At 43.7% G+C, this 14,685-nt stretch overlaps 1 protein-coding gene across 2 annotated transcripts; it reads left to right on the forward strand.

Annotated features, from left to right (window-relative positions):
• The first annotated feature begins 69 nt into the window (after positions 1-69).
• LOC124209694 (laminin subunit alpha-like) lies at positions 70-14,616 on the forward strand. 2 transcript variants are annotated; one of them, XM_046607811.1, is made up of 31 exons: positions 70-577; positions 685-791; positions 898-1,044; positions 2,086-2,213; positions 2,295-2,403; positions 2,470-2,640; positions 2,716-2,929; positions 2,994-3,203; positions 3,269-3,541; positions 3,611-3,748; positions 3,817-4,089; positions 4,168-4,302; positions 4,364-4,528; positions 4,593-4,751; positions 4,825-5,081; positions 5,149-5,637; positions 5,705-6,923; positions 6,985-7,091; positions 7,153-7,233; positions 7,303-8,188; positions 8,251-8,740; positions 8,805-9,154; positions 9,218-11,880; positions 11,947-12,772; positions 12,803-12,916; positions 12,984-13,082; positions 13,157-13,362; positions 13,432-13,677; positions 13,753-13,906; positions 13,968-14,195; positions 14,269-14,616. In XM_046607811.1, exons 1-31 carry the CDS (start codon positions 412-414, stop codon positions 14,532-14,534), a joined length of 11,076 nt encoding a protein of 3,691 aa, XP_046463767.1. In that variant the 5' UTR covers positions 70-411; the 3' UTR covers positions 14,535-14,616. The 2 variants fall into 2 exon arrangements, with proteins under 2 accessions (XP_046463767.1, XP_046463759.1); XM_046607803.1 differs by having other exon boundaries at positions 71-577; positions 11,947-12,916.
• The last annotated feature ends 69 nt before the right edge of the window (positions 14,617-14,685 follow it).

A 14,685-nucleotide genomic window follows, 5' to 3' on the forward strand; every position in this document is an offset into this window, starting at 1 on the left:
ATTAATTTTTTTACATTTAACATTTTTTCATTAGTTCTTATTGAAAATAGTTTAATGTGGCCAAAGGGGTGTGGCCTTCAGACTAATCACTGTTGTAAGTATACCATATTTAAGCAAAAATACTTTCCCCTTTAAATCGATGTTTTGCTGTAAGTGTAAATTCTAATTAGAAAGAGGAACTTCAAGATCGAGTACGTAATTTTAATTTCATTAATATTCAAACTGTTTAGAAAATGTATGAGTGGCAGAAGGAGCCGGATACAAAGAACAGGGGGAGGGTCTCTTGGCTAGCTCGCACGCACAGCATGCGAGCAGAGTAGCGACTTGTGCCGAAAGCTTTATGGGTAGTCTTAAAAGTAAGCGCTAGTTTGAAAAATCACTCAAACAGAAGGCAGAGGACGCCGAGTCAAGATGGGTGTCCTGAACTGCTCGCCACTTTTGATCGGAGTGATAGTGGTTATATGCACTCGTTTTGTGGGTGCTCAACGTGATCCAATTCCCAAAATTCAAGTCGTCGACGGAGGATTATCTCCACCTTATTTTAATCTTGCGGACAATCGTCGCATTTATGCTTCAGGTATGTTATATTGAATTATTTTGTGTACTAGTAATTTCTTAATCGGTGCGTTAGTAAAATCGGGAAAAAAATGTTTTAACTATTTCACATTATTTTCGTTCTTGTAGCCACTTGCGGAGAAGATGTTACCGGACCAGAATTATATTGCAAACTTGTTGGCAGCAGTACTAGTAACTTGGACCCCGGGGAAGATATCAACATTATCAAAGGACAGGTACAGTTTTTGAATAATTCTCTTACAAAGTTATTGATCCATTACACCTTTTGACATACAGTAAGTAATATGAATCTATTAAAATTTTGCATTTTAATACCAATAGATCTGCGACACATGTGATCCTACAGATCCTAAACGAAGCCATCCGGCATCTAACGCCATTGATGGAACCTCCAACTGGTGGCAGAGCCCACCCATGTCTCGCGGGTTGAAATACGCTACTGTCAATTTAACCATCGACTTGGGACAGGTATTTACATAACAACCTAGAAGAGTATAGTTTTTGAAAGAAGGAAAAGAAGAGACAAAGAACGGCTCAGTGTTGCCGTCCTGTTTTGTCTCCGTGAGAAGAAACAAGTACTATAACTTTATGTGGGCTCTGTAGGGGACTGAAAGAAAAAAAAGCATCGGGTTAGCAGCGGTCAATTTCAGAAATCGGAGAAGGCCTTTTGAACTTGAAAAAGCTAGAGACTAAGGGAGGGAGCAATGAGATAGCAGTCAGTCGGGCTCTAACAGAAATAAAATCCGAGGGGAAGATGTGAGGCTGAGGAGGGGGGAGAGCTAGAAAAATATACCAAGACGTGCACATGTGGTTTCCATTTGCGCTCTTGACTGCTAGTATATTGCTGTCTACATTCTTCTGCAGTCCATTAGAATGTTCATCTCATTAACAATGATTGTCGAGCTGCGAAAATTTGAAATGGAACGCTTTTTTTAAGTTTTCTCATGATAGTCCATCAAAAATGTAGAACATGGACCTTCCGGTCCGATAGTCTTTGGGGCCTCTAATCTACGGGTGGACATCGGTTTCAGTGAACACCCACTTCCCGCTTGTTTTTATCAGTAACGTCCAGTCACCATATTTACCACCCATACTTTTTTTTATGTGTTTACTAAATATCAAATGCCTTCTTATCATTTGTTATTTTGGCTATGGTTCATGGTTTATACCAAAAGGATGGGATTCATGATTCAATTGGGACTGATATTTTTGTCGACTTCCCATACTAGTAGACAAAATTTGTTTTCTCACAACCGACAGTCAATATTCCACGACATTCTTTTTAAATACTGAAAAGGCGATAGCGAAAAGGAGATTCTCAACTAACTTTCATCCCATCGTCTAAGCTTCCGACAAGATGGGGTTTGAAGTTAGCATAAACATGGAAGATTATGTAAACACTCGACGGACATCTGTCGAGTGACTGGCCGACTGGACTATTTCAACACATATTCGAGAATTTGAATCGATGAGTGTCCTCATTTAAAAAATTTAATCTTAACATGCTAGGAATTTCACGTTGCCTACGTTTTCATCAAAATGGGAAATTCTCCACGCCCTGGTGTTTGGGTGCTAGAACGCTCAACCGATAATGGGTTAACTTATGCCCCGTGGCAGTATTTTGCCGACACTGTAAGGTAAAGACAACAGCCAAAATTTGATGAAATGAACACGTTTAGAAATATGGAGATTTTCTAATAAATTCACATTCTTTCCAGCGATTGCGTTGACCAATTTGGACCGGAGACGATTGATCCTATCTCCAGAGACGATTCCGTTACTTGTGAAACGCAGTTTTCAAAAGTCGTCCCATTGGAGGACGGAGAGGTAATTTAATAGCAAGTTAGATATCCCAACAGACAGCAAAATTGCATAACCGGCTTTTGTTTATAGATTGTTGTCTCGCTCTTGAATAATCGCCCATCTGCAACAAATTTCTATAACTCGACCGTTTTGCAAGAATGGACAAAGGCAACAAACATTCGTCTAAGGCTTTTGCGGCCCAAGACTTTGCTTGGACAATGGGTCAGCTTTTCCCGTAACGATTTTACCCTCACTCGTCGGGTAAGAGTTTTCTTAATTAAATTCTAGGTTATAATACATTTCAATTTGTTGCATTTAAAAATTTTCTCTATTTAGTTTTTCTATTCAATCCGTGACATTTCAATCGGAGGGCGTTGCGTTTGCAACGGTCATGCCGAATCTTGTGACATTACCGATCCCGAAGACGCGTACAAATTACTTTGTCGCTGTCAACACAACACTTGTGGGCCCCAATGCGAGCGATGCTGTCCAGGATTCGTCCAGAAAGCTTGGAAGCAGTCCAAAGCGTACGATCCTTTCACCTGCGAACGTAAGACATCCAATACCTCAAATTTTATAATAAGTTTTTCATTACATCTTTTTCTTGATTTTAGCTTGCAATTGCTTTGGCCATACCGACGAGTGTCAATACAATCCAGATATCGATCGTCTTGGTCTTTCGTTGGACATCAACGGATTCTACGAAGGTGGAGGTGTTTGCCAAAATTGTCGTCACAACACGCAAGGCATTAACTGTAACGAATGCAAACCAACATTTTATCGACCTTATGATAAATTGCTTAACGCTACCGATGTCTGTCAACGTAAGAAAAAACAAGCAATGCCATTATGATTTCTACACATAACAAATTTTGTGTGTTTGATTTAGCATGCCAGTGTGACGAATTTTTCTCAACTGGAAACTGTGCGGAAGGCAGTGGTCAATGCGAGTGTCGACCGCAGTTCCTCTCGCCGCATTGCGATCAGTGTAGTTTTGGCTACTATGGATACCCGCAGTGCAAACCCTGCGATTGTCATATCAACGGTACCAGAGATAATGTTTGCGAAGTCGGTGGAGGCCAGTGCCCCTGCAAATATAACTATGCCGGAAATAATTGCGATCAATGTGCCGAAGGCTATTACAACTTCCCCGAATGCTTACGTAATTTAATTTAAAATTATGTCTTATTTGATAAAAATAATAAGCATTTTCTCTGATCTTCACGTACAGCCTGTGAATGCGAAGCTCCAGGATCAATCTCCGACGCTTGCGATTTAGAGAACGGTCAGTGTCAATGTGATCACAATTTTGGAGGACGTAGCTGTGAACGTTGCGAACACGGCTTCTTCAATTATCCGACTTGCACTTGTAAGATAAAAGTATATCTTTAAAAAAATAATAATGAGAATATACAAAAATCTGTATTTTTCTGTTAGACTGCAACTGTGATCCACGAGGAACAATTAAGGAAGTATGTGACAAAAATAATGGTCAGTGTATTTGCAAGCCGGGATATGGTGGACCCAGGTGTGACCAGTGCCAACCAAGTTATTGGGGCCATCCTGACTGCAAACCGTGCGGCTGTAGTGACTCCGGAAGTGCGTCTACCATCTGCACACCCAACGGAAAATGTCCATGCTTGCCCAACTTCTCAGGACGTGCTTGTGACCAGTGCTCACCCGGTTATTTCAAATACCCAGAATGCATCAGTAAGTGTTTTATCAGAACTTAGCCAGCCAATACGTAAATCGTGACAGATACTTATTGTACGCGGTTTTTCTAATCAGGTTGCAATTGTGATACATCGGGATCACTCGGAGTTTCTTGTGACGACGAAGGGCGTTGTCAGTGTCGTAGCAACTTTGACGGACATCGATGTGATCACTGTCGTGAAGGATTTTACAACTATCCTGCTTGCGAAGGTAACATGTGTTTAAATAAATTATCCCATTATTTGTGGCTGACAGTTTGTTTATATTTTAGATTGTAACTGCGATCCGGCTGGTGTCGTTGAGGCGTTCGCTGGTTGTGGATCAGTGCCCAAAGGCGAGTTATGCAAATGTAAAGAGCGCGTTCAGGGCCGTATATGCAACCAGTGCAAACCGCTTTATTGGAACATGCAAACTAACAATCCATTTGGATGTCAAGGTACTGTAATCATTCTTCTTTACATTCCAGAACTTTTTATTGATTCAATCATTTTGGTTTACAGATTGTGATTGCGTTGTAGCTGGAACAATCGGTTCGCTGCGGGTGTGCGGATCGGATGATGGGCAGTGTTCTTGTAAATCACGAGTAACCAGTCGTCGTTGTAGCGATTGTGCTGACGGTTTCTTTAACTTGCAAGAAGATAATCCGTTTGGTTGCATGGGTGTGTATTAAAATTTATTGATTCATTCGTTAATAACACCCCCGTTAAAACCTTTTAATCAATGAATTTTCAGATTGCGGTTGCAATATTGGAGGATCAGTGAGCCCACTGTGTGACAAGACTACAGGACAATGTGTCTGTCGTCAACGTATTCAAGGAAGATCTTGTGACGAACCTCTTCAATTGCACTACTTCCCCACTTTATATCAATATCAGTACGAAGCTGAAGATGGCTACACGCCCACTCGATCACCTGTTCGATTTGGTTACGATCATACTCAATTCCCTGGTTTCTCTTGGCGAGGCTATGCTGTCTTTTCCCAAATTCAGGTAATTATATTTAAAGACAATGTTTTGTGTTAAGTGTGGCCTCAATGTCGTTTTTTCCCTCATACAGAATGAAATCCTCCAAGAATTTATGATTGAAAAGCCATCGCTTTACAGAATGATTCTGCGCTATGTCAACCCGAACGACGACGCTGTAATGGCAAAAGTCAAGTTATCACCTGAAAACTCTCACGATGCCGAACAAACCTATCTAGTTCGCATGGAACCAAGCCGGGAACCTAAATTTGTAACTGTGGCTGGACCTTCGGGTAACCTTCCGACTCCATTCATCCTCAATCCGGGAATGTGGACAGCTTCGATTGCTACAAATAAGAGTCTCCTTCTCGATTACTTCGCTCTTCTCCCTGCTGCTTATTATGAAGGAACAATCCTTCAGGAGCGTGTTCTTAAACCCTGCTTACATACTGATCAGCAGCAAGGATCGTGCCGACAATTTACTTATGCTAGCCTTGATCCTTTCACCAATGTTCGAGGTGATGCGGCATACACACTTGTCGATGACAATACTGGAGAAGCTACTGTCATCTCGGATTCTCGGGTACAGTTTGAATATTAATAAGATTTTGGATAAGCAAATTTTTTAATGATTTCTTTTTATTTCTTAGTTGATTAATGATGCAGTTGCACTGAGTGACACTCAGCAGGAAATTCACATGGATGTCGGAGTGCCTCGATCAGGAAACTACGTTCTTGTCTTGGCTTACGTCACATCCGGTCAAGGCAAACGAACATACATCGAAGTAGATGTTAATACAGCCAAGGATCGTCGCCAACAAGGTGTTGCCATCTTATACGATTGCACTCTGCGAACCAGCTGCCGTCAAGTGGTGACTGATAGCGACGGAAAAGTTGCAGATTTTCAATTGGGAATGGAAGGCAATAATAATGTCGTCATCCGCAGCGCTTCGATTAACGAAGAAGCTGATGCAGCCATCGATTCAATTATTGCCATACCCTCGTCAGAATGGTCTCTCGATTACGTTCAACCCAAATCAGTTTGTATTCAACGCGACGGAAAGTGTGTTGCCGGAAACTTCCCAGCTGCTTCCGATTCAACTCGCGTCGAATTTGAAAGTGGCACCATCCAACAGGCCACCAGCGTTCTCCCAGAAGAAATCTATGACGAAAATGTTGGTTTGGTTTATCTAGACAAGAAAGAGTCAATGGTAGACGTGACTGGTAAAGTCCCCCATGCTGGTTACTACGTATTCATCGTACATTACTACCAGCCAGCTCATCCACAATTCGAACTGGACGTTTTGCTGCAAAATGGACAGTTTTACGAAGCCAAACTGCCAACCACTCTCTGCCCATCCAATTCTGGATGCCGCTCAGTTATCAAACAGGCCAGCGGTAACCAAGCCTTCCAAATCCAGGAAAATTTTATCCTAACTCTCAAATCGCCCGCCAACAAGACCGCCTGGGTGGACTACGTATACGTAGTCCCAGCCGACGAGTTTACCCCCGCGCTTTTGGAGGAATCACCAATTGACTTGACGGCGGAATTCATCGCTCGTTGTGGCAGAAACAATTTCCAAGTTGACCGCAATACGCCAGAGTTTTGCCGACAAGCCATCTTCACTTTGACAACCGAATTCAACAGTGGAGCGCTGCCATGCCAATGCGATTTCCAAGGATCGCTCTCTTTCGAATGCGACCCCTTTGGTGGTCAATGTCCTTGCAAATCAGGCGTTATTGGTCGTCAATGTACACGATGCCAGACAGGCTATTTTGGATTCCCCGATTGCAAGCCGTGCGACTGCCCCTCTACCGCTCTCTGTGACCCTGCCTCCGGTTCTTGCATCTGTCCTCCACGTGTAACAGGTATAATTCAATCAGCATTTTAAAAAATATCTTAAATCTACCTTTGAGTTATTTTTTCAAGGCGCTCGCTGTGACCAGTGTGTTGCCAACACGTACGGTTACGATCCAATTATCGGTTGCGAGGAATGTAGTTGCAATCCTCAGGGTGTCCATCAAGGCAATCTCCAGGTAAAACGTTACATCAGTATTTTATTATTCAATCTGCTAATATTGCTATTGACGATTTCAGTGTGATTCTTCCACCGGTCAATGCCAATGTAAACACAATGTCGTCAGTCGTAAATGCGATCGCTGTGCTTTTGGATATTGGGTATGGCCCTTCTCTAGCAACAATTTAATAATCTTTAACTAATCTTCCAATATTTCATCATAAATTTAGGCCTTCCCTTATTGCCAATTATGTAATTGCGACGTTCGAGGTTCGGCTGAAGAAATCTGTGACCAAGAAACAGCTAGCTGCTTCTGTAAGGAAAACGTGATTGGGCTATCTTGCGACATGTGTTCCTCAGGCACATTCAACCTACAAGAATCTAATCCAAGAGGCTGTAGCAAGTGTTTCTGTTTCGGCAAAGCCTCTACTTGCACTACCTCTCAGCTCTTCCGTTCACACGTAACAGACATGAAGGACTGGACGGCTGCTGCCATCGTTGTTGGCCTTGTCGGCTCTCGTCGTAGTGTCGACCAAGTTCAGTCATACGATCAAATGGTCAGAGCCGTTCTCACCGATTTCCTACCCGAAGATGGTTCCTTTTACTTTTCGGCTCCACTTACTTATTTGGGCAACAAGTTGACTTCGTATGGCGGAAACCTCAATTACACCATTGTTTACGTCGCTGGAACAGCAGGCTACGCCGTCAGCGCTCCTGACATCATCCTCATCGGAGGCGATTTTACTCTATATCATTTTGGTCATGAAACACCATCGTCATCTGTACCGTTGGCCGTTAGCGTTGAAATCAACGAACGAAACTTTGTCCTTCCGTCTGGTCTACCAGCTTCCCGAGAGAATCTTTTAGTAGCCCTTAAAGACGTCCGTGGCGTCTACATCCGTGGATCTTATTCAGACCCAACCCGCGAAGCCCGGTTGACATCAGTCACCATGGATATCGCTGTCAGGGAGCTTACGAACAACGCCGATGTTGCTGTGGCTGTGGAACAGTGCAATTGCCCTGTCAACTATCAAGGAACTTCATGCGAGGATTGCGCACCTGGTCATTTCAGGGCTCATACCGGTCCATACGGCGGATTCTGTGTCCCGTGTCAATGTAAAAACGAAAATCTATAATTTTAGTTTAGTTTAAAAAATGTAATCTGATTTTTTTTCCAGGTCATGGACACAGTGACACTTGTGACCCAATTACAGGAAAATGCTTCAACTGCAAACACAACACTGTTGGAGACCATTGCGAAAAATGCGATGTTGGTTACCAGGGTGATGCAACTCAAGCAACGCCTTCAGACTGTTTGATCTGCGCTTGTCCTCTTCCAATCGAATCCAACAACTTCGCCCTGACTTGCGATTTTTCACCAGCTGGCGATGAAATCGCTTGTCAATGCAAACCCGGCTATACTGGTCCCCTGTGCGAGTCATGCGCTCCAGGATTTTACGGACGACCTGAAGCTATTGGCGATTTTTGCAAACCTTGCAATTGCTCCAACAATATTGACGTTGATGATCCACAAGCATGTGATTCAATCACTGGCGAATGCTTAAAATGCTTGAATAACGCCTATGGACCGGCATGTGGCCTCTGTGCTCCAGGCTTCTACGGTGACGCCGTGGAACTTAAAGACTGTCAAGGATGTCATTGCGATGAGTAAGTTTCATTTAAATTAATAAATCTTTGACAAAAAAAAAAACTAATAAAAATTCAATTGTAGGTGCGGAACGAGCCAGTGCAGCAGTTTTACTGGCGTCTGTGAGTGCCAACCGAATGTCATTGGCGAAAAATGCGATCGTTGCGCTCCTGACCACTATGGTTTCAGCTCATGCCGTGGTTGCCGCTCTTGCAGCTGTGCGAGTGCCTCAGAAGGAACTCAATGTGACGATAACACGGGCCAGTGTCGATGCCGTCCAGGAGCTGCTGGTCGCCATTGCGAACGCTGTGTGTCTGGATTTTGGAATTACAGTCCGGCCGGATGCCAGTCATGTAATTGCAATGAGGACTTTGCCATTGGAGTGGGATGTAATCCGGAAACTGGCCAGTGCGCTTGTTTGCCTGGTGTTATTGGTAATTTTGAAAATCATTATAAATTTAAGCTAATGAAAAACTAATTTCAATTGGCAATCACAGGCGATAAATGCGAGGCTTGCCCTTACCGCTGGGTTTTGGTTCCCGACCAGGGCTGTTTTGAATGTGATTCTTGCTCACACAACCTGCTGGATGTCACTGATGAATTGAGAATGATTGTGGACCCCATTGTTGGAGAATTCCAAACGGTTGCACTGACCTTCTTCACTCATCAAAAACTGGCTTCTCTAAACCAATCTGCTTTGGACTTGAGAGCCGAAGTAGGAAATCTAGATGTTTCTCAAATTCAGTTTGGACCATTGGAAGCTGTCACAGTTGAGTTAGAGGCTACCTCTCGTGGCTTGAAAATCAAAACCGGCTACGTCGAGGAAGAATCAATGGAAAAGGCTCACGAAGCCAACAATGCTCTCATCGAGTCCGTCGAGGTGGAGAAGCTCATCCAAGAGGCTGTCCAGAAATCACGATCTATCATCGGGGAGGTTGCCGTTCTTGCCGAGAGTTTGGAAGGTGGTGCTGGACCTCAAATTGACAAAGCACTCGGCGAAGCCCAAGTTATGTTGCAAGAGATTCGCTCAAGAAACTTCCAACAGCGCCAGAGTGGAGCAGATCACGAGCTTCAGGAAGCTATCAGTTTATTAGGAAAGATGAAAGAAGAGGCCCTGCCTGTTCGCGACAACAGCATTTTACTTGCCAATCTTACCACCCGTCTCAACGATTTAATCAGCCGAGTTATGGATTTGAGTAAAAATATTGACGGAACAAAGAATAACGTCAAAATGGCTGACAAGCTGACAAATGCAAATCGCGTCTCATCTTCGTTAGGTGCCGTGGCTGACATTCAACAGCGCAATACCACCGCGAGCGCTCATTTGAAAAACTGCGCTCAAGTTTTATATAATGCTACGGCTTTGATGGAGAGTGCACGCAAAACACTTGACAAACTTAAGCTGGATATTGATCGCCTCATGACTTCAAAAAATACACTTCACGAAGCAGTTGAACAGAAGGAAACTGATTTGGCCGAATCGCGAAAAATCCTTTACGACGCACAGATCCACGCAACTAAACTCGGAGACCAAGCGGCCGGATTAGATGAAATGTTGACTGACACTCGCCAAACTTCAGAGAATGCCGTTTCAGCTGCCAATTCCTACAAAAATATTGTCGACGCCATTGATGAAGCCATCAAGGCGGCAGAGCAAGCCACGAACGCAGGTTTGAACGCCACCCAGCTCTCAGCAGGAGTGGGAGAACGAGCTCAATTATCGCATCAACGCTCCGAAGAGCTACTGGCGCAAGCAAGAGACGCGCTTCAACGAACCCAGACTATGCTGAAACCACGTTTAATGGCCGCAGAAACCCTGTCCAATTTGGTGGAAGAGAACAATCAACGCACTGCGGAAGGTTTGAAGGCTGTTAACGAGGCATTGGACAAGATCGTTCCTACCGGCAGTGCCAAACAAAATGGCCGAAAAGCCGTAGAAACAAGCACTGGGGCTCAGCAGGGTGGCTCGGAAGCTTCAGCGAAAATCCAAGAGGTTTCAAATCAAATCCCGATGCAAAGAGACCGTACCAATCAGTTAGCCCGTGATATTGACACCGTCGGCAAAAGCACAACATTTTCGCTCTCCAATCTTGAGCGACTCAACGCCGTTTTGCCCGATCTTCGCAATCTCCTTACTCGCTCTAAAGAAAAACAAGCTGTTTTGAGTGTAATGGGTAAAGATTTGTCAGCAAAATTGGCGGAATTACGTCAGAAAACGGCATTGGCTCGTGATCAAGCTAATCGCATTACTGTTGGAGTTACTTTCTACCATAATTCAACACTGCAACTGCACAACCCTGAAGGTCTCAGTCGTGCGGCCACAGCCAATCAATTCTCTCTTTACTTCCGAACAGCAGACACAAATGGCTTCCTTGCCTATCTTGGTAACGAGGTCGGAACAAGCAAGAAACTCCGGCGAACTCGTTCAGACGATTTCATGACACTCGAAATCCGTAATGGATACTTGACCCTAACGACAGATCTTGGCTCAGGTCCTCAATCAGTTACCAACGATCGTTTGGTTTCCGATAACGTTTGGTACCAGGCTGTTGTGCAGCGAACAGGTAAATCTGTCCGGCTCACGGTTCGTGCCGAAAAAGAAGCTGGTGAAGTGGAAGTCACCACTAAAGAAGCTGTATTGCCGGGCACCTTTTCCGTTTTCAATTTGGATCAGGACTTGTCGAAGATTTTCATCGGCGGATACCCCCAAAAAGCTAATATTCAACCTACCGTTCTCTACGCCTCTTTCCGCGGAGAAGTTGAAGAAGTCATGATAGGCGACACGGCAGTTGGTTTGTGGAATTTTGTCGATGCTGCCAATATTTACGGAGCTGTTGAACGCGACAAGCTGAAAAATCTGCAAGAGAGCACTGGCTATCGTTTTGATGGCGAAGGTTATGCTACCCTTGATCGAAAATCTTATCGCTTCCGCGACAGAGTCGACGTTCAATTGAAGTTCAAATCGACTGCCGATAATGGTTTACTCTTCTTGGCTGGCAAAGGCAAGGAGTTCATGTCAATTGAGCTCAACAAGGGTAAAGTGGTGTACCGATACAATCTGGGAGATGATACAATCACATTGAAGTCACCCGAAAAATACAATGACGACAAATGGCACACGATTGAGGCTGTTCGACGGTTGCGCGATGGAATTCTCAAGGTTAGTAACTTTCTAATAATGACGATAAGTTTCAAATAATAAAATTTGCTTTAAATCTTTGAATAGGTGGATGGAGCGGATGTTGCTCAGAGATCGAGTACTATCGGTGATTCTGATTTGTCCGTTACTAACTACATGTACTTTGGAGGTTATCCTGGAGATCATCGATTTGAAGATGTCACGAATGTCGATTTTGATGGTTGCATTGACGAAGTTCAAATTTCTGGAACACCAGTCGATTTGAGTCAGAATGTCGAAGCCTTTGGGGTGGTTTCCGGATGTCCTGCTAAGGTGGCTAATATAGTCTCCTTCAATGAGGCCGGTACAGGATACGTCTCTCTACCTGGTGTCAACATTGAAAACTTCGCCCAAGTTAGCCTCAAATTTAAGACCAAACAAGACAATGGCTTGGTATTTTACATGGCCAACGAAGATCAAACCAACAGGTTATCTCTCTCACTACTCGATGGCGCTTTAGTATTGAGGTCGTCTCCAGGTGGTGATCTCTCCTCTGAAAGCCCAACCAAACTCAATGATGGACAGTGGCATGTGGTTACTGCAACCGCAGACGGATCACAGATTAGTCTTGTCGTTGATGATTTCGATGTTTACACACTTGATACACCCAACAGTCCACTCGTGATTCCAGCCACTCCCATTTACTTTGGTGGTGTACCCGATCGGTTTGCTTTGGCTCCTGGTGCTTCAGCTACCGATTCTTCTTTTTCTGGATGTATCGGTGATACTACTATCAATGGCAAGCTCATCAACTACGCATCCTCAACAGGCAACCAAGGAGCCTCCGTAGCCAAGTGTCCTCTTCCTGACGCCCTTGGAGGATCTCCTTTGAAACCCAAACGAATCGACGATGAAGACTCCTCGCCGATTGATCCGGTACCTTCAGAAACTGTACCTTCAGAAACGGTACCTTCAGAAACAGTACCTTCAGAAACAGATCCGATAGAATCATTACCTTTTGAGCCGGTAACCCAACCCAGCGAACCTATCGAGCCTGAACCTACCACGGAAGCGGAAGGTAATGAACAAATTATGGAGCCATTCAACAGAAATTTAAAAATAATCGTTGTATGAAATATTTTTAGTCGTTACAACAACAACTGAAGCGATTCCAGTTACCACGCCTATTCCAGAAACGACAACCATTCCTATGGGCCAGTGTCGCCTCCCGGTCCAACCAGCTGGTAAATCAATCAAGATCTTCTTGAATGTATAGGGTTTTTGTAACATTGAAACTAATCTAACTGCCTCTCAACAGATGATCCTGATGTTGATGATAACAGTGGCACGCGCTTCGGCAATGTCAAGTTTAGCCGACACGAATACAACACGCTTCCGGGTCGTCATCGCCAAAAGTCTGAATTGTCAGTTGAATTCAAGACCTCTGAACCTGACGGTATCATCTTCTACGCAGCAGAAAATCGCCACATTGACTACACAGCTCTGTATCTCAAAGACGGAAAAGTACTACTTTAGATTTTAGTTATCCAAGAGATATTTGTCTAAATATTTGAATTCTAATTTCTTTGACAGCTCCACTTTTCTTTCAATTGCGGAACGGGACCAGCTCTACTTTCCAGTCCTGAAACTTACAACGATGATCAATGGCACACAGTCATGTTCAACCGTGATCGTCAAAATGGAACTCTCGTTGTCGATGACCTTGTTGTGGCTGAAGGAAGTTCGCCCGGTAATACACAGACCATCAACGTCGATCAGCCTCACTATGTAGGAGGAATCTCACCCGAAGTTTTGAATAATGCTCGTCATAATTTCAAGGTTTGATTTTGTTTCCTTTTTTCTGTTGTTCTTTTTGTATTTGTGCAATGAATTTTGAATTGAACTGTTATATAGGGAGTAGAGGGAGGTCTAATTGGATGTTTGAGAAATTTCCGGGCAAGCTCCCGTCCGGCTGGTGAGCCCAGCTACCTCGAGGGAACTGAACCTTGTTCATCTAAAGTTGAGACTGGTTCCTTCTTTGCCGTTCAAGGAGGCTACATCAAAGCAGGTAGCATCACGAAGTCTCAGTCCTTTAAACAATGTTCTCATTTTTCTCTGAATACTTTTAGTTGAAAATTTCCGTGTCGGATTGGATATTGACATTAGCATGGAGATTAAACCTCGTAGCACGTCAGGCATTCTTATGTCCGTACATGGTCGACGCGATTTCCTTCTTTTACAAATGGTTAATGGCGCTCTCATCTTCAGCGTCGACAATGGACGTGGTCCTATTGTTGCGACCTACATTCCTCCTCATGAGCATCACATGTGTGATGGAAAATGGCACTATGTCCAAGGTATTTGTGAAAATTTCTCTGAAAATCCCCGTAGTTGATAATTATATTTTTCTTCGATTTTACTTAAACGTAGCCATTAAGGCGAAAAATGTAGTGACGCTATCGGTGGACAATGTGTTTGTCGAACCTGGAATCGGAGTGGCCGGTGTATCATCCACCGACACAAATAACCCATTATTTATCGGAGGTCACCCCAATCCAAGCAAACCACGCGGAATTAAAACTCAAGAGCAATTCGTGGGATGCATCCGTAATCTCAACATTAATCGCAACTTGTTGCGCTTCGGATCAACACAGGCTATTGGCAGTGTTACAGCCACCACTTGCCCAACAATCTAAAAGAAAAGTACCAACGTTATCCTGTCTCTTCTTCATGATGTAGTGAAGTCAGCTTAATACAATTATCTGAAATTCAAAGAAACCTAAGTGAACAATTTGTTTCGTTTGTCTATTCCCAATTTCCCATTATACTGTTTATCTAAATATTTGG

Source organism: Daphnia pulex, chromosome 2, assembly GCF_021134715.1.
Source record: "Daphnia pulex isolate KAP4 chromosome 2, ASM2113471v1".
NCBI lineage: Eukaryota > Metazoa > Arthropoda > Branchiopoda > Diplostraca > Daphniidae > Daphnia > Daphnia pulex.

Bases quoted from the DNA above. Each gene is read 5' to 3' on its own strand.
- LOC124209694 (XM_046607803.1), top strand. From the start codon at position 412: ATGGGTGTCCTGAACTGCTCGCCACTTTTGATCGGAGTGATAGTGGTT. The intron at 4,529-4,592 runs GTACTGTAATCA...TTTGGTTTACAG, and splicing joins CAATCCATTTGGATGTCAAG to ATTGTGATTGCGTTGTAGCT. The intron at 13,907-13,967 runs GTAGCATCACGA...GAATACTTTTAG, and splicing joins AGGAGGCTACATCAAAGCAG to TTGAAAATTTCCGTGTCGGA.